The 12366-nt window shown below is 41.6% G+C and overlaps 1 protein-coding gene across 1 annotated transcript in view; it reads left to right on the top strand.

Annotated features, from left to right (window-relative positions):
• Positions 1-1430: 1430 nt before the first annotated feature.
• LOC308429975 (uncharacterized protein) overlaps positions 1431-12366 on the top strand; it is a gene marked incomplete at both ends in the record, with an annotated part of 32138 nt that continues 21202 nt past the window's right edge. The window contains 7 exons of the mRNA XM_080929042.1: positions 1431-1675; positions 3438-3552; positions 3713-3886; positions 5332-5438; positions 7145-7282; positions 10840-10901; positions 11307-11342. Of these exons, the coding sequence (XP_080785168.1) occupies positions 1431-1675; positions 3438-3552; positions 3713-3886; positions 5332-5438; positions 7145-7282; positions 10840-10901; positions 11307-11342 (877 nt within the window). The remainder of the gene's footprint in view (positions 1676-3437; positions 3553-3712; positions 3887-5331; positions 5439-7144; positions 7283-10839; positions 10902-11306; positions 11343-12366) is intronic.

The following is a 12366-nucleotide window of genomic DNA, read 5'->3' as shown; positions in this document are numbered from 1 at the left end:
AATGATCTTTTTCACTACTTGATGTTTTGATTTCCTTTCTTGCATGCAGCGGAACTGCTAAGAATGGCTGAGGTAAACTCTTACAGAGAAGCAGTGCAGTTCAACCTAAGCATGTATTTAAAAAAGCATATGATATATTATTTAATGTGCTATCCTGTAGGGGACTTACAAATTATACATAATTAAAAGCCCTTTGCATGTACATTTTTAATAGACAGATTGTTGTCTTCTTCTGAATTTAAATTGAATCGACAGTTGGAAAGAAGTCTGCAGAATGTTCATTCATGCATTTTCTGTGTCAAAAAAATCCCCTCAAACTTAAAAAAAAAAAAACCGTACTCCATCTTATATAAGCATGTCAAAGTGCTCCTTTATTTTGAGGGCAGGTTGAGGTAATGCATTTTGCAAGCACAAAAATAATCTTAAAATAATTTTTATGATAAAAGTTTCACATTAACAAATGTTACTTTGCAATCCAGAATAACTTCCCCATTGATGTGACTGTTTATATATTAAAGAAAAAACAAGAACATTCACATATTTTATTCTGTGAAGTCATCATAATCCGATTTCCTAATGTATTAGTTCCAAGAACATATACTACTCTATGCTTTTGTCCCCTTTTCTTGCCTCACTGCGGATGAAACACAGGGCTCTGCAGTTAGTAGTATACATTTTAACATTGACTACGTTATCCCAAACTCTCCGGTAGCCTTGGATCCTTGATGACAAACTAAAACCTGTTAGCCAAATAAATCTTGTCTGTGTCTTAGCACAGCAACAGAGATGCAAGGCAGACACGGCAACTGCTGCATCGTGAAGGTTGGCAGAGACCAGTTAACTGACAAGAGGATTAACTGAGGAACTGAGGAATACAGAAATGCAGATCAAATTACGTTCTTTCTTTCTTTCTTTCTTTCTTTCTTTCTTTCTTTCTTTCTTTCTTTCTTTCTTTCTTTCTTTCTCTCTCTCTCTCTCTCTCTCTCTCTCTCTCTCTCTCTCTCTCTCTCTCTCTCTCTCTCTCTCTCTCTTCTTTTTTTTGTGATTAGGTTTTTGGCTTCATTTTGCCTCCCACTTTCAACCAAATGTGTGCAAAGATCACCTTTTCCCACCGTTACAATCCCCCTGCCCCTCCCCCCACATTTCGATTGCAGGCAAATTAGGCAGGGCTTTGCGCATGCCTACTCAGCAACTTTACCGGTAGCCTCAGAGATGCCAAGGCGGTTAGAGTAGCACGCCCTTTCTCGCTTGTGCAAACTATCACGTGCACACTGAGCTAGAAGTGTTGCTTGGCAACTGTGACTCTACTAACTGTATAAGGCTCTGGTTGGCAGACGTTTAAGCCCTGAGGTCCTCTGTGCAAATATGGCTGGTGAGGCTCGGCTTGAGGACCAGAAAAGATGAGAAGTTTGGAAGAGACCTGAGGCCAAATGTCCTTTGCCATGAAGAAGATCTTTGGGGCAAAGAAAAAGACACCCTTGGGTTTCTGCGATGCCCCGCAAATGACTGTCTCTGAGTTTTTCTTCGGTGAAAATCCAAACTATCCGAAATATCATACAACATACAGACCCTTGGGGCATATCCACCAGATTGCAGCTGAGGGCGATGTATCCCGGATGGAGATTCTCATCATGCTTGGACAGTGCAGCGTGTACGACAGAGACCGCAAGGACAGGTAACAGAGGTGGGAGGGGAATTATTTACTTCCCGGGCAGGCCACTGTAGGAGAAGGTTGTCTTCCTGACTTCCCTGAGAGCCTGGGAGACTTCCCGAGAGACCCAAGAAGGGGAGGAGTCTGCCTGTATTTCCGGGGCTCCACACCTGAGACCTGCACACCAGGAGAGGTCCTGAACTGCCAACCAGGAACTTTTAACTGCTTCCCAGTCTGCTTAGCCCAACAGAGCTGGCAACCACAGCTCTGTCACATGTCTGTTGTCAAAGTGCTGAGGTCTCTGTGGTTGGAGAGCTGGTGCTGAAACCTAATATTGATTGGGCTTTGGGGGTTTGTGTTCTGTTCACAGCGTGCACACTGATCTTTGGTGTTGTGTTAAGAAAAAGGCTCTGTTTTCTAGCGGCTGTACAAATGGAGATCTTCGGTACTGGTGTTGAGAAAAAAACCATGTGTTTCTGACCAGTCACTTCCCTCCCACCCCCACCCCGTCTCTTCTTGCTCTTTTCCCCTTCCCCCTCTCTCTTCCCCTTTACCACCCCTTCTTCTGTTCCTTCCTCCCCCCCCACTCCTTTTCCTCTTCTTCCTCCATCCTCTTTGTCTTTCCTGCCCCTTCCTACCTCCCCTCCTTGGGCTTCTCATAACACTATGTTTTTGAAGCAGAGTTGTAGTTTCTTAGGGAAAAAGTTAAACAGATGTAAACACAGGAATTAATAGAGGAACTTAGTAAAAAACACTGTATATGCAAGATAGGGAATGCTCACCAAGGAGTGGGTGCAGGCTTTTCAAGACAGCTGTCTATCCTTTTTGTTTCTAATTTTATGGACCAGGAAACTGAGGCACAGGAAGGCTGAAAGGTACCTATTAAGTAATTTAGTTTAGAGAAGAATTGGATCTAAGGAAAGTTTAATTCAAAGGTGATGCTTTTTTTTATTGAAAGAAAAAAAAATTCATATATTTTTCTGATCAAGCTTTCCCCTCCCAACACTACTCTCAGATCCTCCCCATCTCCACCCAGCCAATTCTGTACCCTTTCTCTGGTTAAGAAACAAATAAACCACTTCCAGCTGCAATTTCCATTTTTTTTTTTTTTTTTTGAATAGGAATTTTCACCCAGGTGCTTATCTAATGTCTGCTCTGAACAGTTCTAGTCTCTGTTACTGTTTTAAAAATGCTTGCATGTTAAAAAAGAATCTCCAAATAGGAGGACAAAATAAAACTCAGAAAGTTTTGTGTGTAAAAAAAAAAAAGCCTCAGAAAAACACAAAAATGGAACAGAAAAGCAAAAGACCAAATAACACACACACACACACACACACGCACACATACGCGCACGCACGCACGCGAGCACGCATACACACACACACACACACACACACACACACACACACACACACACACACACGCACGTTCGCACGCATGCGCACACATACACGCACGCACGCACGCACGCACGCACGAATGCTATTCAAAAGAGCCGCAATGAGCAGCTCTGGCTCAGCTTGTCTCTATCAGGAAGGAAACCACGTTATCTATGCATAGCTGACGTAGAGAAAGGAATTCAAATAGGATCCTCGTTCTTTAGTAAGAGTGAATCTTGTCCCCCTTAACAAGAACATTGATGATTTGTTTAAGGGGCAGAAGAATGACAGGATATTTAATGTTATATTTACACAAGTAATTGTACAAAGACAATTTTTTTTTTTTTTTTTTTTTTTTTGAGACAGCGCTCTCTCCAACGTCACAAAAATCCCTCTCATCCCCGCAGGACAGCTTTGCATTTTGCCTGTGTCTATGGCCGGCTTCCAATAGTGACTGTTCTAGTGAACAATAATTGTGAGATTGATGCCCTTGACAGGAACCACATCACACCTCTGATGAAGGTAGGTGACAGCCATTAATTTCAGCGTTGGCTAGATGTGAGTGAAATGCTTGTAATGGAAAGAACTCTACCCCCATTACCATTGCTTGCCTGGCGAGCCCTGTGCAATGTTTATCTTGGATTCCTCGAGCCGACAGTCTGTTTCTGGTTATAACCTGCAGTCCGTCCAGTGCTGGAAGCTGAAGTGTGCGGCCGTGCTGCTGGAGCACGGTGCAGATCCGAACCTCAGCGATAGCAGCGGCAACAGTGCTTTGCACTACGCCGTGTACAACGGGCACAAGGAGATGGTGGCCCTGCTGCTTCAGTACAAAGCTGACATCGAACAAAACACCAAGGTAGAGTTCACTGCACTTCTATCCGCGTCTCTGGAATAGACGTTTTAACGGCGGCAGAAGTGGGGTCGACGTTTCAAGTTTGGGAACCCAAGCATTTCTCAAGGGAAAGTATTTGGAAAGGGCTTATCCAAGAAGCTGAGTTTGGCATTCGTAAGTTGAAAGACATATTTGATGTACAACTTTCTTTTACACAGTTAATGTGAAATAGTTGAGAAACCACTGAATTTGATAGAGGCAGAAATTTTCTCATTTTTGTCTCTCCCCCCCCCCCTTCTCTCACTGTTTCCCCCTGGTTCTCTCCTAAAGCAATCTCAGTAGACAGCAACATTTACTTTGAAAATGGCTTTAGGTTAAAACTTAAAGACAACAAAAGTACTTAGTACTTAGGTACTTGAGACAATAAAGCAAGAGGGATGTAAAGATAAAATCAGCTAATGTGTGCTGACGCAGCCTTTCTTCATGTTGAAGGTTGTAATTTGTGGCTTGAGTAAGAAAGCTACTTGACTGCAAACACATCTAGAGATCAGTTGAAGGAGGACCCCGGAAAATCGACACTGGTAGTGACTAAGTGCTAATTACATGGAAGAATAGAGGGAAGACCAAGCTGTTTCCTAGTATATTTTCCGAAAGTGAGATCCACTTTGGTAAAACAGAACAAACAACAGCAAAAACTAAGCTCTGCTCTCCAATCTACAATTGCTTGCTGAGGAAGGGCAAATATTTATATTTTTTATATATTGAGATTATGTTGCATTCCATGCTGTGGTTCCTGGTTTTAGCCGTTGAACCCCTCTTATCAGACAAATACTCAAAGGATGGAGAGAGTCTCGTCCATGCCCTTGTAGAGGAGACTGAGGTTCTGTTTGTGTGGGTTCTGTTTCTCAGATGTAGGTGTGTGCAGTTTGATTCTGTCACACAGTTTCCCACATGACTTGAACCTACTGTTAAGCTGTAGGAGACTTCTGCACAAACCTCATTACTCCCAAGGAATTAAGTAAGCCCTGTCTCCCTTGAACCTGGTACTGTTGGGTGCCCATGCAGAAGGCGGCCATATTGTCTGAGGCCCACATGTACTTTAAGAAAATGTTGACGTAGAAATGAAAATCTGGCCATTGATTCACTAACTTATGAATATCCCTTACCACTATGTGATGGGGCTTGGTTTGTTGTTGAGAAGAAAATGCAGGCTCTGCTCTCAAGAAGCTTTTAGATTATATGAGAGTAATCACATGGCGTCTAATAATGGATGCTGTAATAGAAACAAATATTTGAGGCCACAGTGTAGGACTGAAATGAGTACTGGAGAGGCTTAGGCTCACACGACTACTGTAGGCCGGAGAAGCAGAACATGTGAAAGGCAGTATGGTTAGAAGGAAGAACCATTTACCCACTGTGATGTCCCACTGTAACTTTTGAAATTACAGTTTGGTTTTGTTGTTTTGCAGGATGGCTTCACACCACTGCTGCTGGCGCTCAGAGAAAAGAAGGTGGACGTGGCAGAGTTTTTAGTAAGAATGGGAGCAGATATCTTTGTTGTGGATGACCTGCAAAGGTAAAGTCACTTCATCTCAAAGGAAATTAAACCTTAGTGGTATTCTGGACTGGTAACAGTCACGCAACTCAGAAACATGGCTGGTTGGGAGAAGAGGATGAACTTACGGGGAAAGAGCTGAAGCACAGGCAGTGTGAGTTTAGTCTGTGAGGGAAACAAGCAGTTGTTTGAAGAGAGCAGTGCTAACAACAACAACAACAACACACACACACATAAACATACACATAGTATATGGTCACATTGCCTTATAGTACTGACTGAAGATCCCTATTTTGTTATTTCTAATCTTACTTTGTCAGGTCATATGACTTGAAGAGTTGGGAGCTAAATGCCTTTCACTTGTTTTGAAAATGTACGAACTTTTAGTATGATTTGTTTGATTCACAATGAAACTGTTGACCATCTTACCGTATTTCCTTTTTTCTTTTTTTACTTTTAAGATTTACTTTTTACTTATTTTAAAATGCTTTTAGTAACTCTTTGAGAAATTAACGTGATCTATTTTGATCAACAGCTCCTTGCAGCTGTTCCCCTTAACTCCTGTCAGTACTCCCTCCGCCTTTCTACTCCAACTTTACATCCTCTTTGTTTAAATTTAAATTAATAACACTTCTCCTTCAGTTTGTGCTGTCCATACACTTCTGTCTGTGGAGCCATCTGCTGGAGCTTCTTGGTTGCTGTATCAGGAGCCACACTCTTAAAGATTCTCCTTCCTCATCAGCTGTCTATGGTCCCTTAGCTGGAGTAGGGACTCGAGCCATTCCCCAACCCTAGAAGGCTGACTGGCAGGCGTCCACAGCTGCTATGCATCTGGGAACACAGTCGTCCATTCATACCAGGAGGACATGGTTTTGTTCCACTCCTACCCTACCCCTGGCTCTCACAACCTTACTTCCTCCTCCTCCTCAGGGTCCCTGATCCTTGAGGAAGGGGTGTGATGTAGATGTCACTCCTTTTCTGCACTTTGAGCAGCTGTGCCTTTCTGACTTAGTCACCACTCGCCATTGCTGAGATCTTAGAGTGTTTAACACATTTCCTCCGTGTAAACTTGGAGACACTGTATTTCAGGATTTGAAAATTGCAGTGCGAGGGATGACTCTTTAAATTGCTTTTTTCTTTGAGAATATTGATATCAGGTTATCCTTAAGTGACTATTACTTATTATTACTATGTTTGCTTCCCCCTGTGCCCTCGCTGATTTATTTTAATTCATTTATACTTACTTGGCAATGGAAGAGCGATAAGAGAGTGTTCATTGGATAAATGTTAATGAAGACAAGTTTGAAACTATTATTCAAATCATGAAATAGCATTGAATTATTTCATCTTCTGCTTATTAAGAATTATACACACACACACACACATATATATATATATATATATATATATATATGTATATATGTATGTATTCTATTAGGTTAGTGTAGTGTGAATCTTCCTCAGCTCCTTCAGAAGCATGACCTGCCTGAGGCATAGCTATTTTCTCCAAATGTTGTGAAGTCAGGGGGGTTCAACTTCAAAGTAAACAAGGGGAAAATTTTTTTTTTGTGTGTATGGATCAACTGTGGTTCCAGGATGCTGAGTCTGTTAGGAAATGGTTAATTCTACACAGCCAGGCAAGATATTAAGTTGGTAACACACATCTATGTAGATGTAACTAATTTCATTCTTTTCATAAGAGTGAATCTATATATCTGCTGTTTTAGAAACACCTTGATATACGCTATAAGATGTGGATCAAAAGATCTGGCTACATTACTCCTTCAGGAAGGTATCAATTTCTTCTCCAAGGATGTCTTTGGATGGACAGCACTGCGCTACGCTATTGAAGGCCACTGTACTTTGTAAGTATTTCCAACAACACGTTAGGTAACGTTGCACTGAAGTTCAAAACGAACACAACTATTGCATCATCCAGTCAAGGCGTCGGCGCACTGTGCAGACAGGTTCAGAACAGCAGTGACTCCGTCCGCTCAGCCAGTCAGGAATGTAGAAAAATGTCGAGGCACAGCATTGGCCATGGAATGTTTAAGCTGAACTGGTTTTGGTGAATGCTGAACATTGGACCCAGCACCTGGTATGCTCCAGGCCAGTCTCCCATCATTTTATGAAATTTCCAGCTAAGAGATCTAAAGACCTATTTAACCTGAGGGAACTCAGCGTTTTTCTTGTTATCCCCAAACATAATCCCTAGAAATGGGGTCTAAATAGTATCTATTGCAGTTTTGATCTTTTCAATGAGCTGTTGAGTGTCCAGCCAGGTCTTGAAATGCCCATTTTAGCCCACAGTCCCACTCTCCTGTGGGGGTTGTCTTCTCTACCCTACACCTTGATTTTCCAGTAGTTGAAGGAGTTCCTTAGATCCAGGGAAGCCAATTCTCTCTAGAGACGTCAGATGGAGCGGAAGAATGATAGGCCATCATTCTGTGTCTTTTGGTTTCATCGCTATTAAAACGTGCCCCGAAATTGGATAGCAGTCAATCTTAACCACCAAGTTTGTCTACACTAAGCCAGACCTCTAAGTCCTTACTATAATATACCTTCTCACCCTGGAAGTTACAATATCTTAAGTTCACATGGGCTTATTTTGTAAAATCCAGCTATTACTTTTTTTTATCTTTCTATTTTTTTATTGGATATTTTATGTATTTACACTTCAAATGTTATTCCCTTTCCCAGTTTCCCCTCTGGAACCCCCTTATTCCATCCTTCCTCCCCCTGCTTCTTATAAGGGTGCTCCCCCTCCCACCCACCCACCACTCCTGCCTCCCTGCCCTGACATTCTCCTACACTGGGGCATCAAGCCTTCATAGGGTCAAGGGCCTCTCCTATTGATGCCAGACAATGCCATCCTCTGTTGCATATGTGGCTGGAGCCATGGGTCCCTCCATGTGTACTCTTTGGTTGGTGGTTTAGTCCCTGGGAGCTCTGGGGGTCTGATTGGTTAATATTGTTGTTCTTCCTGTGGGGTTGCAAACCCCTTTAGCTCCTTCAGTCCTTTCTCTAACTCTTCCATTGGGGACCCTGTGCTCAGTACAATGGTTAGCTACAAGCATCTACCTCTGTATTTGTCAGACTCTGGCAGAGCCTCTCAGGAGACAGCTATATGAGGCTCCTGTCAGCACACACTTCTTGGCATCTTCAGTAGTGTCTGGGTTTGGTTTCAGTATATGTGATGAATCCCCAGGTGGGGCAGTCTCTGGATGGCCTTTCCTTCAGTCTCCGCTCCACACTTTGTCTCCATATTATCTTTTAGACAGGAGCCATTCTGGGTATTCTTAAGGCAACACATTATCTTTTGGCAATTGCACTTCCTAGCTTCTGCCACAAACATCATAAGCAATCTGGCCCTCCTCCCCCATTCAGAATTTCATATCAAACTCACTTATTAGCTTTTAGACTTTTGTGGTCAATTCATACTGAGAAATTTGTCTTTCTCTCTCTCTCTCTCTCTCTCTCTCTCTCTCTCTTTGTGTTGACAGATATAAACCGTATAAAAGTTCAAATCAAGAAGTTCCTCTGTTGGTTAATACTAGCTCTGTACCACAGGATGATCATACTTTTTGTGTGCCTTTTCCTAGGTACTGGGATGTACCGTATTAAACTGTTTAGGGTGGCTGTTGACTTTTTCATGTTCAGGCACTCTACTGATTCATATTCTCTCTCTCTCTCTCTCTCTCTCTCTCTCTCTCTCTCTCTCTCTCTCTCTCTCTCTCTCTCTCTCTGTCCTTCTGTAGCAGTAAAAATTTCCCTAGTTATTTCAGTCCTGGTCTCAAGTTTACAAAGCTTTTGAATTCTTCCCCACAAAGAAGCAGCTAAGCATGTCTCTTGATCCAAAGAACAGTGGGACATAAGAACAAATCACATCAGGTAGCTGGGTGTGGGGTGCACACCTTTTGTTCCAGCACTTGGGAGGCAGAGGCAGGGAGGCAGGAGGCAGGAGGCAGGAGGCAAAGAGAGGCAGGAAGGCAGAGAGAGGCAGAGAGAGGCAGAGAGAGGCAGAGAGGCAGAGAGAGGCAGAGAGAGGAAGAGAGAGGCAGAGAGGCAGTTGGATCTCTGTGAGCCTGATCTACAAAGAGAATTCTAGGGCAGCCAAGGCTGTTACCCAGAGAAACTCTGTCTCAAAAAACAAACAAAACAAAACAAAACAAAAACTCCAAAACAGCAAAAAGAGTCATCTGGAGACAGATATGATGATTTAAAATAGGCAGGGGAGGACAAAGATGAGAGTAAAGCCAGATCTTGGAATGAATTCCCTTTCTGCCCTCAGTGTGACTGATTATGTGAGCAGTCATTAATCAAGCAGATAATATATCAATAAAAAACTTCAAATTGTTAAACAATGCATTTTCTCTGAATTATAAGCCACAAAACAGAATAGCTAATATCCCAAAAGTGAGGGCTTTATATTTATTTCTTTATTTTTTCTTTTAAGACTTATTTATTTTAATGTATATAAGTACACTGTAGCTATCTTCAGACACACCAGAAGAGGGCATCAGATCCCATTACAGATGGTTGTGAACCACCAAGTGGTTGCTGGGAATTGAACTCAGGACCTCTGGAACAGCAGTCAGTTCTCTTAACCACTGAGCCATCTCTCCAAACTGTGGGCTTTATATTTTCTAAACAGTTGTTATATTTGAATTTCCAACAGTGCAAAAAAATACACAGTAGACTTTATTTGGGGTTGAAGACCAGCTCAGGACCAGGAAATCCTTGTTGCTTTGTTATTTCCCCTCACATATTTTAATACTATTTTAATATACAATCTTAAACCTACAAAATGCAGCAGGTGAAAATCCTTATTTATTTATTCATTTATTTTTGAATAACACTTAATGCCTATGGGAAAGAACTCCTAGTTGCGGAGGGAGGATGTCTTCTGACATCAGGGAACATCACTGCCTGTCAAGCAAATCCCACCCATCCCCTGAGCTTTATTTCTCTCATTTGATGTTCCCTTTATTTAGTCTGTTTCCTTCTCACATTATAGGCTTCATTAAAAGACTTAATTTAGAGTTCATAAATTTCAAACACGAGGTAGAAACTTCTAGTAGCTCCTCTACCGTTCTCAGTGATAGTCTTTATGTAGAGACAAGGTATCATATGCCTTGTGTGGCCTTGAGTTCACTGTGTGTCTGGGGGGCTGACCTTGGACCTGCTGATGTTTCTGCCCTCACCTCCCAAAAGCTGTGATTACAGGTGTGTGCCACTGCAGAGCCTAGCTCCATGCCATGTTAGAGACAGAACCAGGGCTTGCTGTGTGCTAGACAAACTCTGCCAGTTGAGTTCCATGCCCACCCCAGCCCCTGCGATATCCTTAAGACTAAATGTACTAAAATGCTTTTTAAAATAAGTATTAAAGTAGTAATTGTATTTATTATTTTTCACACAACAGTAGACAGACCCTTCTGGATTTTGAAGAAAATCTCCATCGTAACAAAAAAGATAACGAACCAGGTAAGACTTATAATGATCTGCTCTTTGCAGTCCTGCCAAACACAAAAATGTCAAACTGAAAACGTGTTCACTCAAAAGACCAGAAAATTACATTCACATTTTCTTGAGTTTTTTTTTTTTTTTCTGAATAGTCTACAGGTCAGAATGATCTCAGACATAAATTAAATGAAAGTTGCAGTAGGAAGTGTGATCTTTTCTCAAAAATGTCATGTGGAAAGTCATCGAGGAAGACTCATAATATTGACATGTGGACTTCAGAAGCAAATGAAGACATGCACACAGACAACCTCCACCCCCAGGAGCATGTGCATATAGAGAGACAGGGACTGAGAAATAGAGACATACCCACAGAACACAAAGAGAAGAGAGAGAAAACAAAACTAATCAAAACCTTTGTTTCTATAGAACTAGAAGTTGAACCCAATACCTCCTGCATTTTAGGTGAGTGCTGTAATTTGTTTAATTTGGTTTACCTCCAGCCTTTTTAGTCCTATTGTTACTGCTTACCATCAGAAGCTATGAAAAGTATTCTACATGTAAAAAGCCGTGCATATTTAAGTGTATATTTAAATATATATTTACATATAAATATATAGTTAAATATGTTATAATAATATATAATACATAATGTATATTTCAATATATAAATATATATATAATTAAACCAACATACTGTTATGTTTGTGAAAACACTCTGTGCATATGCACATGAAGGTCAGAGGACTACTTTGTGATGTTAGTTCTCTCTTTCTCCCCTTACCTCCCTTACGTGGGTTCTATTGTAGACATCTGTGAGCATCCCTGTGAATGTTGGGACTTGATCCTCTGTAAGTGCTTTTAACCACTAAGCCACCTCCCCATCCCCAAGCTCTGCCCTCATAAGAGTCTGCTACCCAATAAGAGAGACCGAGAGAAATGATGTCATGCTTGTACTGGTAGCAGTGATTGGACAATCATGTTCAATTCATGTCTAATAGACTCTTAATGACTTCATGAAGCTGTACTTTAAAAAAGAATATGTCTTCCCAGGCAACATACAGCTGCCCTGGTTCCTTCAAGTGTTTTTGGGTTAGGTGTAGCTCGGAATGGATAACCTCTCAAGGAAGTGATCTAATGATTTTTCCACCAGAGGAAAAATGTTAGATGAATCTGAACTTTGCTCCAGAGATAAGAAGAACAAGAAAATAGCTTTTACTGAGAAAGCATACTGGTTAGTGTCTTAGGGTTTTACTGCTGTGAACAGACACTATGATCAAAGCAAGTCTTATAAAAGACAACATTTAACTGGGGCAGGCTTACAGGCCCAGAGGTTCAGTCTAATTATCATCTAGGCAGGAACATGGCAGCATCCAGGCAGGCATGATACAGGAGGGGCTGAGAGTTCTACTTCTTCATCGGAAGGCTGCTAGCAGAATACTGTCTTCCAGGCAACTAGGATGAGGGTCTTTAAACCCACACACAGAGT

This window comes from Micromys minutus (genome assembly GCF_963924665.1).
Source record: "Micromys minutus genome assembly, chromosome: 14".
In the NCBI taxonomy this organism is placed as follows: domain Eukaryota; kingdom Metazoa; phylum Chordata; class Mammalia; order Rodentia; family Muridae; genus Micromys; species Micromys minutus.
The sequence above is the reverse complement of the archived record's forward strand: the minus strand, read 5'-3'. Positions and strand labels throughout refer to the sequence as shown.